Source organism: Catharus ustulatus, chromosome 5 (assembly GCF_009819885.2).
Source record: "Catharus ustulatus isolate bCatUst1 chromosome 5, bCatUst1.pri.v2, whole genome shotgun sequence".
In the NCBI taxonomy this organism is placed as follows: domain Eukaryota; kingdom Metazoa; phylum Chordata; class Aves; order Passeriformes; family Turdidae; genus Catharus; species Catharus ustulatus.
Genome location: NC_046225.1, coordinates 6249567 through 6263293, shown reverse-complemented (window position 1 = coordinate 6263293; position 13727 = coordinate 6249567). Strand labels below are relative to the sequence as shown.

Below are 13727 nucleotides of genomic sequence, written 5' to 3'. Positions count from 1 at the left end.
AAGGGGATGGCTCTGCAAAAAGGGATTATGGTTGCAAATTTATATGCTGTGGACAGATTTATTTTCTCTAGTTAACACTTATTATTTCATACATTCCTCACATAAAAGTACACTGTGATAGGTTCCACTGGAACTACTGCTGCATTGCTGGTTTACAGCTCTTCCTGGCAGCCTCAATCAAATAACTTTGGGGCAGAGAAGAAAAGGGAAATGGATATAAACTAATTTCAAAGTAGTGAGGACTTGAGCAATTTTTGTGTCTCAAATGCTGGTCTGACCACTGTGGATCCTGTAACACCAGGCTAGTCCCAGAAGAGCTCTACTTCAGCCTCCTTATGAGACTGTAGTATCATTCCTCTCTGTCTCAGGGAGCTTCCTGAGAATTATTTTGCAGCTGGAAGTGCTCTGATGATGAGGAGCATCACCACAAATGCTAAGCTATGTCTTACTGTCTTTTTCTACCAAGCACAACACTGCCCCAAAAGGGTCACATGTCCTTACACTCCCTCATCATTCATTCTCAAGGAAAGGAAATCAAAGTCTTGTCTGCTGTCCTAGTGCCTCCTCTTTCAAAAATCTGAGGATTGGTAATACGTTTTCTGTCTTTCTAATTTTAAAATCTTTCTTAAACAGATTATTCAACATTTCTGAGTGATTTTCCACTGTAAAGGATCTACAGGTGCCTCACAAGTAACAACACAATATAAATATGCATGTGAAACAACACTGCCCAGTCTAAAATGCTCTAAAGTGCAGATCAGGTCAGTTAAGTCCATAGTAACAACCAGTAACATGTTTTCCTATCTGCTAAAAATGGACAAAAGAAAATGTGGCTATTTGTGTGGTTAAATTACCTGTATAGAAGCTCCAACTTTTTCATTACAAAGGCTGCACACCAGTGCCCACCTACTGCTGGGAATGTGGGAAACTTTTGTGATGGGCTCCATTTTTTCGGGGCTTCCGATGCTCACCTAAGAGAAAAGTGGTCAAAAAATTGGAGTGACTATGACACTGTTAACTGAAAAGAGAACCAATTTTATCTTATTAAAGAAGTCAAATGCCTTGTGGGTATATTCAACTTAGTGTGTCCCAAATTCCTCAGTTTATAAGGATCTAAGATGCATTTTTTAAAAAAACCAAAGTTTCTCACTTTGTGAACAAACAAACCAGTTTCAAGGTGAAGCCCATGAATTTAAGATTATCATACAGGATGAACACTATGAGAACCCACAGGAATTCTGTCAGATTCAAACCTTCCTGATTCACCTTTAATGTTCTGTTTACAAAGCAAAATGGTATCTGGTGTCCTTGTTAAATGAGCTTTGCCAGCAGCAAAGGCCTCATTTTCCAAAGCCTAATTCTGACTGACAAAGGGGATTTAATTAGTTCCTTTACAGGTGAAGCATCATCTCTCGCCAGACTTTTTACCGAACCAAGACGTTTTTATACTTCATTTCTAAGCTGAATAATGCTTTAAGGAGGTTTTTCCTCTCTAGGATCCCAGCACTCACCTCTGGAATCCAGAGAGCACAGCTGACGTGCACCCACTTGGTGCCGCTCCGGGTGGGTTTCATGGCGCCGCCCTTCTTGGGGCACAGGAGGCACTTGGGCTGAACGCCCAGCGCGCAGGTCCGGCACAGCCAGCTGCCCTCGGGCACCTTCAGGATCCCATAGCACGCCTGCATCCCCAAGGCAGCAGGGGCAGAGAGAACAAAGCCAACACCACGTTGTTGCTTAGCTGATTTCACACAACTCTCAGAGTTGTTTTTACTCAGAGGGATAAGTGCAGGATGGTAACTAATTAAGAGCGCGTTTTTCAGAAGATTGCATCTTTACAGAGCCCTCTATCCCAGTAACTATCAGCTTTAAATACACACTTAAGTGGGAGGTTTGATGTGATCAGAGAAAGCCCACAGGTCTGAAAATACCAACTTTACTCTGTGTATCTTGTGGGATAATCACTTGTACACAGAGCTGTCACAGGCCTAGTCCTTTACCATTAGTACAAAAGCAGTTAGGTAACATATGCCAGAAAATGTGTTTCCTTCTCACCAGACAAGTTTTTCCAAACACTGAATGACAACAAAAACTTGTTAAAGCTGGGAAGGAAGGACAGGCTGATGGGAAGGCACCTGCCAGAGTAAGCATCATCCGTGGAAACAGATAGGCTAAAATTGTATCTCTTCAGAAAACTTCTGAAGTAGCACAGCACGGTGGCACACAGCAGTGCTTCCTCAGTACAGCTCTCTGTTAAATTACCTGGAATAAACCCCAGCTGTGTCCCTACTGACTGCCCTTTTCCAAAAGTCTCTGTTACCCCCCCTACACCCTGCTGCTGCCGTACCTGGTGCACACAAATATTGCATTTGTCACAGAACACCATTTCATTGCCATCCTCTCCATCTGGAGACTGACAGACGTCACAGACAACATCCTCATCGTACTCAATCCCCAGCCCTTCCTCCGTCTCGATGGCGTGGTTCATGTTATCGTAGCAGCGCTGCTCAAACTCCTCCATCACCCTTTCCATGGTGTACTCGTCCAGCTCCAGCATCCCTGCAAAACAGGAGTTCTTCAGTAACAGTAAGAAAAGAAAAGTGTGATAACCACCACCCAAACAGCTCCACCTTCTTCCCTAACAGCTGAGTAGACACAGCCAATCCCCACACAGACACATTTCATTCCAAATGTTCCAGCATAAACCAGCATAAACCAGGGACACTGTAAAATAATGGCTAAGTTGTCCTACAACTGCATTAAGCTAACAGAAGTGGAGTGTCCAAATCTTACAAATTCTAAGAAAAACTTTCCAAGACTGATCTGGCTTCCTGGTGTTGTTCTCATTTTTCCTTCGGGGACAACACCATCTATAGCGTTTGCTTGAATTTTGCCACCAGATGTTGACTCTTTGTTGAAAGATTTCAAAGTATTTTGAACCAGAAGTAATGGAGCAGGGGGAGAAAAATCAATGACAAAATCTGCTACGATACTTGGAGCTAATTTGCAGTTTCTAGCAATTTTGTTGGTTTATCACAAGTTCCAATCCAACAGGATGCAATCCCAACTGAGGCCTCCATCAGACCCTGCTACAACAATAAATTAATTTGTTTTAAATAGTGAAAATAATAGATGTAATAAATGCAACATCAAATCTGGAACAATAGCTAAATGAAAGATCTAATCTGAAATGTTCTCTTTTCCAACAGCATCCATCTGAAAACTACTCATGACATACAGCTACAGACCCATTATGCTGTGGTATTTTATAATTCAGCTTTGCTTTGAAACATAAAGGCTCCCTTTTCAGGTAACTCCCCCAGTTTATATCCTGGGCATGACCTTCTATCGTGGAATATCCCTGTGGTCAGTTTGGGTCACCTGTCCTAGCTATGCTCCCTCTCAGTTTCTTTTGCTCACTTCCTCACTGACAGAGCATGACACAAGGGAAAAAAAAGCTCCTGACTTAGGATAACCACAGACCCCAAAATATCAGTGTCCTATCAACACCATTCTCATTAGGAATCCAAAACACAGCACTTGTAACAGTTACTGAGAAGAAATTAGCTCTATCCTTACTGAAACCAGGACAGACAGAAAGGAGATGGCAACCTCAGATTGGATGTTTTATTAAGAAAACTCTTTCAGGTCTCCCTGCAAAAAGTAGCCAAAAATTCCACAAAAGAAAGAATAAAAAACCTCTCTAGCTCCTCCAGATCAGAAGGCAAACACTCCACAAAAGTACTCCCAGCTTCCCTTACTGACAGGTAAATCCTTGCAGCAGGGATCAATGCATCTCATACTACCCAAACTGAGCAGCTGAAAAGCAGCAAGAGGGAACATCCAAAATCCTGCTGATGAAAGGATTTTGCCCTGCAACCCAGAACTGCTGCACCAGCAAAGCAGACGATGGCAGGTTTCACACCAGCTTGCAACTGAATTCTATCTGCTCTCACTTTGTAAGTGACCCTTAGAGATGTGACTGACTGCCTGTGTGTTTGCAAGGGTCACAGAAAGGGAAGAAGGGGCTGCAGCTCCTGCTCAGATGTTTGCAGTCATTCTTTTACAGAACCACTGTATGTTCTCAGCACCTGAAGCAGTTCTACAAGGAAAACAGGGAATTCATGGCCCCAGGGACACCATAAGGAAGTGCTCAGGTGCAGATCAGGAAGCAGCTCAATTCTCAAATGCCCATTTGTAGTACCTGTAGAGTGCAGTGTCTGACCAAGCACCCATGCACATTTCAAGACCCTCAACACCCTGCCTGATACTGACAGGAGCATTTCCTTCCTTCTGCATACAGCAAAACTGAGTGGGGAACAATTTAAGAGCAAACAAACTACAAGGAACTACACCAAAACAGAAGATCCAACAAATTCTAGCTGTTCACTGTGCCATGTGCAGCATGTACTTTTAAAGGTTATGCTGGTGTAGCAGAATGGGGCTCTCTGCAGAGGTACAAATCTGCCCCTCTTGTGCTGCTCACACCCCACTGTAGGAGCCCTCATCTGCTTTTGGGAAAAGACAGACAGACTGGATAGAAGGATACCAAACAAACAATAAAAAGTTGTTTCTCCCCTCAAGCAAAGCCAAGGGAATTTGCTGCTGCTGTTCTCCTGAAATTCTCTTAGCCCAACACTAAACCTGAGCCAGGCTGATGTGAGATCTGGAAGAAAGGCCTGGATAAGAGACCAGGCCAAGACAGCATCTTCTTCTTTCATGTGTTGGTTTAGAAAGGAGAAATAGTTATAAATGGTCATTTGGTGGTTTACCAGTTCTTCAGCCATGCCACCTATGGGCTACAGCCAGATAAAACATGTTTGACTAAACTGCAACCCAAAGCAGGGAGCTGCCACAGTGCCAAAACAAAAACCAAAAGTGTTCACCAACACGCGAACACCAACCTCTTCCATCTGGCACAGCATTTTCCCCCAGCCAAACAATGTGGTAGAAGTTCTGTGCTGACTTACATCCTATGCAGTTCCACTGAAACCCTCTCCTGAAGCACTCACCTTACCTAGAAAACATTCCAGTTCACTCCTGTCCTTTCCCACACAGAACCCATTCTGCAGAAAAGCTCCCCTTGTGACAGCTCTTCCTCCTGCTTTGGAACTACAGCACACAGTCACAGTGAGACTTGGGAATTCCCTCCAATAAATCAGTGCAGGAATTCCTTACTGTCCAATTCCCTGAGCCACTCAGCTGGCACAGATTCTCTAAACCTGCCAAACAGCTTGTCTTGCCTTCTCTGCACTTAACACCACGAGCTAAAATAATGACAGAGATTTGTGATGAAGAGAAAAATATATAAACAGGACTACCTGGAAAAACTACCTGAGTGATCTCTCTGATGCTCCCTTTGAGAACCAAGATGGCAAACTAGGAACTTTGTGAGATGGAAAGCAGCAGAGAAAAAAACCAAAACATGTGGCCAGATTCTGAGCAGATACAACACAGGAATTATGAAGGGGTCTATCTTAGGGCTTCATCACATCAGGTCTGCTTTCCCATGGCTACCCCAACTCATACGATATTATCTCCTCATTCCTGTATCCCACTGCTGTCCCCCATGAAATGATTCTTAAAAACAAAGCTTTAAAAAGAAAGCTCACAACTCACCCATCTCTTTGAATTCTTCATTGGCCAGCTGCAGCCATGCCACGTCCACATCATTGAGGTCATAGCGGCACATGCTGTCTGCCAGGGTGCGGATGTCCACGTAGCCCAGCTCCGGAGGCTCCGCGCCGGAGGACACGATGTATTTCCTGGGCCGCGTGAAGGTGACAGCTTTTGTCTCTGACACCACTCTGAAACACACAGGCAGGCAGGCATGAGGAGTGCTCAGTTCTAGAGAAGTCAAAATGCTTTGCTCTAAGTGACTAACAAGCACCAGCAGCAGCCACCTAACCATCCCAGCAATCGCCTGGCACCACTGGGATGGGAAACAACTCCATGCACTTCCATAACTGATTGGTGGTATTCTGACAACTCAACTGGAATTGTCTAGAAATCCAGTTCTAAATAAAATTAAATATTAGAGGACAGAGCTGTGCTTACTCTTACCTGAAATTCACACTTGTTTAAAGCCAAAGCAGGGACACTGTATTTACATAGTGGCTGCCATATATATACACACGTTAAACTCTGGTTTAAGACTTTTTTTTTTTTTAACCCATCTGTTTAACTAAAATACTGACCACAAGAACATTCATGGGAAAAAGAAGTATTTCTGGCTGTCTCAGTAGAGGATATTGCCTTTTCTCTTAGTTAACAGCACACACTGAAATTGAGCTTGGATGAAACTCACTTTAGAACACAACCCTGGTACCTCCAGGAGCAACAGGCCACACTGCCAAACGCCTGCCGCCTGCACTACCACTGGAGATGAGTTTTTGGGGTGCTAGTGCTACCAGGGAGGAGACTGCAACACTCTGTGGGAACAGCCTAAACTCCACAAGGAGCAGGACAGCCTGCACAACCCACTATACTGCCCCCTCTGAGGTCCAATGTGTTAACTCCTAGCAGAAACCCTGATCTGCCACTGCTGTCTTTGCACAAACAGATCTCTGTAAATTCTCTATCTATTTCAGCCTTGCACATCGCTAAAGCTTCTCCTCTTCTACCTTATTTCAGACAACAAGAAATGGTGAGCAAGAGCAAAGTGCTTTATTTGGAGCTTCTGAGGTGCTGTGAAAAATACAAACGTGAATGACCTTGCCAGCCTAACTGCACTGCCCAAACTGTTTCTGGTCATACTCACAGTGTTCAAATACTAAAGACCACTGTTTTTTCACAGAGAATGTACTTTAAACTGGGCACTGCTCTCCAAATCTTCAGTATCATAAATTCCTGCCAGAGTGCCTCTCCATGGAAATCATAACCTCTGGGCAGCACCCTGCCACAGTAGTGGCACAGAGGAAACAAGCAAAACAACTCCCTTTCCTGGCTTTATTTCTGTGCTAGAAAGAAGTAAAGAAAAGAAAGGCAACGTTTACTACCCACTGAAAGCCACTCAGCTGGATTGTCCATCTGAACAGGTGTTCACACTGAATCTCCACACAGCCTAGCTCCTTTCTGCTGCTCCTCTGCCCCACCAGTCACACTTTTTATTCACTGTTACGTTCCTTACTAGCACCAGCTCCCTGTACACCTTTGGCTTCTGTCCTGCACTAGCTATGACCTGTCTATTGCTTATTCCATGTAGGGAACACCCCCCCTTCCCTCCCAAAGTCAGGCACAGAGCAGCTCCTGCACTCCATCAGCACCAGGCCAGGGCTCTTTGAGCGTTTTGTGAGGACAATAATCAGGCATCAATGGGCCCCTCTGACCAGCAGCTCCTCAGCAGTAGGACTACACAAGATAGCTCAGCAGAAAACAAGCAGTGACGCCTGCTGTGCCAATACCTACAACTGTGATGCCTTTTTTCCCTGTCTTTTACCATCTAAAATTTGGAGTAACATCTCTGTTGGCCTTTGGCAGAGAATAGTTCTCTCCTAAGTGAGTATCTGGACCTGCTGTGGCCACCAAAGCACCTCCCTGGCAGACACAGGGCAGTGATCCCCTGGGAGGTTTTCCCTCTGCTCAAGTCACAGGTGTCCTGGCCCTCCCACAGCCTTGGGAGATGCTAACAGAGGAATCAGTGAGGAGCAGGCAATGTGAGTGCACAGGCACTGTGTGTTTGTGTGTGCCTCTGCAGGGACTGGGAGAGGTCAGTGTGGAACAGGGACAGGGTATGTGCCCATGTCCCAAACTGCAGATTAGAGAGCAAAATGCCAGGTTGTCCTTGGAGCTCTGGGTCCAATCCTTTAGAAGAAGGAAGGACAGGGTTTACCTGATGTGCAGGTTAGCTCCTCCTTGTACAGACCTAGAGGGGCACTCTGCAGGCTGCTGCACAGAACAAAAACAACACTAACAAACTTTCCTGTGGCCCTCTTTAATCCAAGGCTAAAGCTGACAGATACAGACCTAACAAGAAGCAATCAGTGTTCCATCACACAAATTTTTGGCTATGTATCAAGGATTGAGCTGCTGTAGCCCCACCAGGTGGTTGTTAGGTAATGCCTTATGGGCCAGCCTGGACTGACCTAAAGGTCTAGAATGATTAAATGGCAAAAATCCTTGCTCTTATTTTCTCCAATCCCAAGAAATCATAAAATGGGCTGCAGCACACTCCTGCCCCTTAGAACTGCAGTGTTTAATTTGAAACAGGAAATAGTATCTAAGTGTAACAAACATGGCAAAGAAAATAAGGAGTTTTTGGATAAGAGCTAGAAAATCTCACATTATTTAGTTACATGAACATCTGGATGGTTCTTAAAACAGCTGAAATGTTGTACAAACAATTTCTCAGGTTAATAAAAGAAACCACAAAAAGAAACGTACAGAAACAAAATAAATGCTGCGTTTTCTCTAGCCCTTAAGCCTGGTTTGTCCAATTGTTCCTTGAAAAGTTCCTATGGCTTGGAAATAAGCAGAAGGAACACCAGACAAGGGCTCTTCCAGCAATGATAAATGAGCTCAAGTCTGGCTTAAAAATAGAAGCTATTTTTAAGGTTATGTCATCAGACTCCTTGGTAGTGTATTGCCAAAAACAGTTCTCTGACATTTGTATTCCACATGGGCAGAACAGGCCCGACTCTTGACCTCTCTGACCATCCCAAAAGGTGAGGCAGGTTGCTGCTCATCTCTGAGAATCAACTCCTTCCTAGCTGGGCACTGTGCAACAAAGCTCAGGAAGCCAAGGCAATGTAGACATAAGCTGCTAGCACAAACGTGTGTGTATTTGTTCACATTCCTCCAAATTATACCTGGCTACTGGTTCTGGGATGGTCCCTGGGCTAACTGGCACCTGAACTCCCTTTTCCCACTCCTGCCTCCAGGGATCTGCCAGCACATAGTATTCATCAGGGTTCAGCTGGAAGGAGTCATGTAACTTCATGGCAGTGATCAGGTCCGTTCTGAACACCTGCAAAGAGAGTGACCAAGAGAGAAAAATAGAGACACTGACATTTGATATTGACACTCTACGATTCACAGCTTCAGGGTAACCATGGAGCACAGTGTGGAACAAGGTCACTGTACCACCAGTGCCACTGCACAACAGGGTTTAGCTTCATGACAGGGAGAGGGGTGGCTGAAGGCACAAATACTGACAGGATGACTTTCACCTAACTGCACTACAGGTCCTGGCACTCCTCCTGCACTGGAGGCTTGTTCTAAAAGGTGTTACCCACTGCAGGAGCTCTGAGTTATAAAACAGCAGCACAAGGAAGATTCATTTTTGCTCCCAGGGTTTTTGGATTTTTTTTTTTTTTAAATTATTGGAGCTCTGACTCATACCAAGACATTGTAGAAATTCCCTGTGGTAAAAGTCAAGGCATGACTCCACCATGACCAGCCGCAAGAGGAAATTCTAAGGAGATGACTCTTTGTGCAAGTATTCATAAAAATAACCCAAAAGATTAAAAAACATAAGACCCAAACTGGAATTCTAGTGGCAGCTCTCTGTTCAGCACAGGCATTTATTCAATCAGCTACAGGCACCTCTGTGTCACAGCTGTACTCTTCCTTTGCCTTTGCAAAGGCATCCAGCTCTACAGCCAGCAGGATATTTGGCAACCTGTGGGCTAGCAGCCACGAACAAGCAGCCATGCTGTCTTCAACAAGCTACAGAATGAAATAAAAAGGGATTCACTCCTGTGGCAGGCCTGCTGTGGCACTGCTGTTGCAGCTTCAGCCTGTTGGCACTGCAGAAAGCTGAGTGCTGCTATCACAGGCATCCCAACTACAAGCCTGCACTTGCTGACACAAGTTCCAGCCCTTCCCACTCTGCTTCCCACAAAAGGCAAGGCCCTCCTCACCTCCACAACACTAATTTCTAACTACTCCATGCCTCATTCAAAGGAAAGGGTTAAAAAGCAACCAGGTGACAGAAAGACAAGAAGACCACAGGTAGAGCTCCCTGCAGACTTCTCAGTCTGTGGTGGTCATAACCAATACCCACAGAGCCCCAGGCTGCAGCTGGAGAAGAAAAGACTCTGGATTTTCAGAGAAGTGCTCCTAGACTCCCTTATGAGGCTGCTAAGGGGGCAGTGTCCCATCCTCCCAGCCCCAAACCCATGGTCATGCTGTTAGCTCAGCCCAGCTTGCTGCTGCATGTGCCTGAGGCAGAACCAGATGTACACAGAGAGCTACCCAGGCAGCCACTTCTGTCATCCACTACTCACACACCCGAAAACCCCAGGACTTTTGGGAAGTATTTTAGCGCATCTGATGGCTAATTACACTTCTGAGAATGATTTCAAGTGTGATTTGCCTTGCCACGCTGCATATCTTGAAACCTCCCCTCCCTCCCAACACACACTGTCCCACTGTCTGCATATGTTTCTGTTTCTACTCTGGTTTTGTCATTAAAATAGCATAAAATCATGACATTTCTCTTAACACTTGTCTTGACATGTTCAGAGAAACTGCCAACATTAAAAAGTAAAGAAAAAGATTGCCATATGAAGAACAGGGTGAATGCTGGTAATGAAATATAATGAAATGTTTGAAACAATTCAATTACAAAGTCCTGTGAAGCTTCAATCACTAAATGAAAAGTAAGCCACAAATGGGCTCACAAAACAAACAAGCACAGCTGGCCAGGGGATTCTGCACTTTTAAGTGATTTGACTTAAAGCAATCAAAAGTCAAATTAAAGGAAGACTAAAAATATAAAATGGGACACAAACCTTGCTCAATCTCAGAGCCAAAATAACTCAGGATAAATTTGTCACAAGACTCCCTCAGAAGCAAAGCTAATGCAGCACCTGACAGCCAAGAAACTCCTTCCCAGGCCAGTGGCCCCATGACACCATTCTTTCTGCTCTAGCTGCTGATGCAATCAGAGTGCCTGGAGGAAAGCAGAGCTCACAGAAGTGCTGGCTCTCAGAAGCACTGAACACTTCAAAGCTAAAGGGTGAAACCCTGGCCACGCTGAAGTCAGTGGGAATTTTGCCACCCAGTTCAATGAGCCCAGGATTTCACCCGGGGAGCTTCCGAGTGTCGCTTCCCTGCCAGCGCGCTTCTCCTGCTGCAGCGAGCGGGGACAATGCAGGGGGGGAAAGGCTGTGGAGCAGAGCTAGAGGGAAGCACAAGAGAAGTTCATCCACACCCAGAAAACATGAGAGAACAGCACACAACTGCAAAGATTCTGACAGCAAAAGCAAGGTAAGGGAGAGAAGAAAACAGAAGCACACAAAAAAACAACAGCAAGACTCCTAATTATCTCAGATAATTTCTCGACAGCCTTTCACAAGGTAGCTCTCAAAAGCAGGTATAAGGGGCTGCTTCTAAGGGATGCACAAAAGGTAACTAAGGAAAACAAGCTACTGCTAACAAGAATAAATTCACCAGGGATCTCCACATTCACCAAATAAAGATTTTTAATAGCCAACAATCAAAGGAGTTTGGAAACCACCAGTACTGGGCATAGTTCACACTGAATAATGAATGTGACTCTCCTTGTGAAAATTCTTCTCTGAGACTTTTAGGTACACTGTCATTATGGAGATTAATAAACCAGTTTTTCCTCAACAACACTCACTAATGTGTAAGGAATACATGTAGTGGGCAAGTACAATAAATGAGAAATTCCATCTCCCAGAGCTAGTCCTTTCTTTTCAGCTTCTACAAAGTCTGCAGTGTAGTATTTTGCCTGAAGACAGGAAGATTCAGCAAGAACATTTCCAAAGAAATGGATCACATTTTGTGTGTTACTAACAGCTGATCCAACCTGGAAAGTTCAAAGATTTTTATCTCCCCTGATAGTATTTCTTCAAAGCACTAGACGAGACAGAACTGTCAGGAAGCAGATTTCCAGTTTGACAAGCACTTTAGCAAAGATCACACACACCAAGCCCCGATACAAACTATGAAATAAATGCACCTAATGTAAATTTCTACTGTTCACAAATCAAGCTGCAAATAAACCCTGATGCCTAAAATAGCACAAGAAAGACTCTGCATCTATGCTGAATGGGTGTCAGACTACAACAAAATTCACAGATAGAAACTGGTGCTGGCAGTAGCTGTGCCAACAGCTGAACTCTCTAATCTTCAGGGGCAGGGGGAGAGGGGAGGAAGGGGTGAGGGAGGGGACCTATGTGCCAGCCAAAATGTAGGGAGGGGGGAGAAAAAAGAAAAAAAATGTAAATCAGAAAAAAATTATGCATTACCAGAAAACATGTATGTATATAATGTGTGTACAGGCACTTTGACAGATGTAGCAAAATGCAAGTAAAATTCCAGAAATACCTCAGAAGGTTTCCGGTCTTCATCTCTAGAACACGACGTCCTACGATGCTGAGATCTGGAATGCTGGGACCAGGTAGACAGACCTAGGATACAGAAATGATAATTTGCAGGCTTCTGAGACAAACCTCCAGGAAACTCTTCCAAAATGAACCAGAAAATAAAAGCCACTCAATCCTTAATTTCGGTGATCACTCTCCTGGGTCTGTTTGGTTTCTCATTTCCTAACTGAGGTGTGTCTGTGCTGGCTGCACTGCACTTACCTGCCTTTCACCCAGAATTTAAAAAAAGCCACTTCATAGCATCCTTCCCCCTGAGCATCAATAAATGACTTCCTGCAGATTAATAACTGACCAGGAGCCCTGCCAATAGCCTGGAATGTATTCTTTGAAGTTAATGTCCTAGATACCTACACTGGTTACCTGATTTCTGCTGGCATAAGCCTCTGCAAAATGAAGCACATTGACACACACACACAGCAGAGCCCACAGAACAAGCTGTTGTTTCTTCTCTCAAGAAAATCTCCCAGTGTGGTTGCATGATTTTTGTCTGCATAATTATTCACTACATTCCAAACAAATTATACCTTTTTGCCTTGAAACCGTTTGACAGAGTCTCTGTCAGCTTTCAGAAATATTGTAACAGGAGGAAAGGAAAAAGAGAAAGAATCTGCACTCCTTTGACAAGATAGTGCTTTGACACCAGAATATATTATACCTGTGCAAATCAACTAATTTCAACAAGTAAGATTTACAGGTACAGCAGGTATTTTCCATGCCAACTTCACAGCAGTAATGGGGGGGGGGGGGAAAAAATTTTACTGGTTTGCAGAGATGAAGGACTTGTACTAGAACTATCTGATAGGGAAGCTAAGACCTACGCCATTAACTCAGAATCTGCAAATCTGGACATTAATTGTAGACAAATGGAAGCAAACTGATGCAAAGGCCTTCCCACACTGCTCATTCCTTCACTGCCTGTGCATAAACATGGTAGGAGTAAAAAGGGTAAGGCTTCAATCTGTAAGAGCAGCACCAGCTCACACCAGCCCACAGAAACCTCTCAAGGATCAGAAAGCCCTGTTCAAAAGCACAGGATGGGAGAAGTTCTCTATTAAAAATAAAATAATTTTTTAGAAGTGAAGCAACTGTCCAAGGCTTTCATTGGAAAGATATGACTGAATTCATTATGTTTTAGTTATCTGTTTTCTCTTTTCAGTTAGTGATACATTAAGGAATCTGTCCCAATAAAACCTCTCTGGAATACAGCAATGAATAGCAGACATTACACAGAATATGCATAATGGTCAAAACTGAAGCAATGTTCCCAGTAAATAGCTAAAAATCATATCTCCTGAGGTAAGAATACAGAGAGGATCATTTTAAGCAAATGTTAGTGTTCTAATATAAAAGATGGTGATGTTATTGGCACTCTTC

At 44.1% G+C, this 13727-nt stretch overlaps 1 protein-coding gene across 10 annotated transcripts in view; it reads right to left on the bottom strand.

Moving 5' to 3' along the window:
• Positions 1-13727, bottom strand: part of JADE1 (jade family PHD finger 1) — a 42096-nt gene that overhangs the window by 7653 nt on the left and 20716 nt on the right. For all 10 annotated transcript variants that reach the window (XM_033059414.1, XM_033059410.1, XM_033059413.1 and 7 more), the window contains exons 3-8: positions 12295-12377; positions 8805-8962; positions 5617-5804; positions 2345-2556; positions 1512-1679; positions 855-971 (exon numbers count right to left, since the gene is read on the bottom strand). In XM_033059414.1, the coding sequence (XP_032915305.1) occupies positions 855-971; positions 1512-1679; positions 2345-2556; positions 5617-5804; positions 8805-8962; positions 12295-12377 (926 nt within the window). The remainder of the gene's footprint in view (positions 1-854; positions 972-1511; positions 1680-2344; positions 2557-5616; positions 5805-8804; positions 8963-12294; positions 12378-13727) is intronic.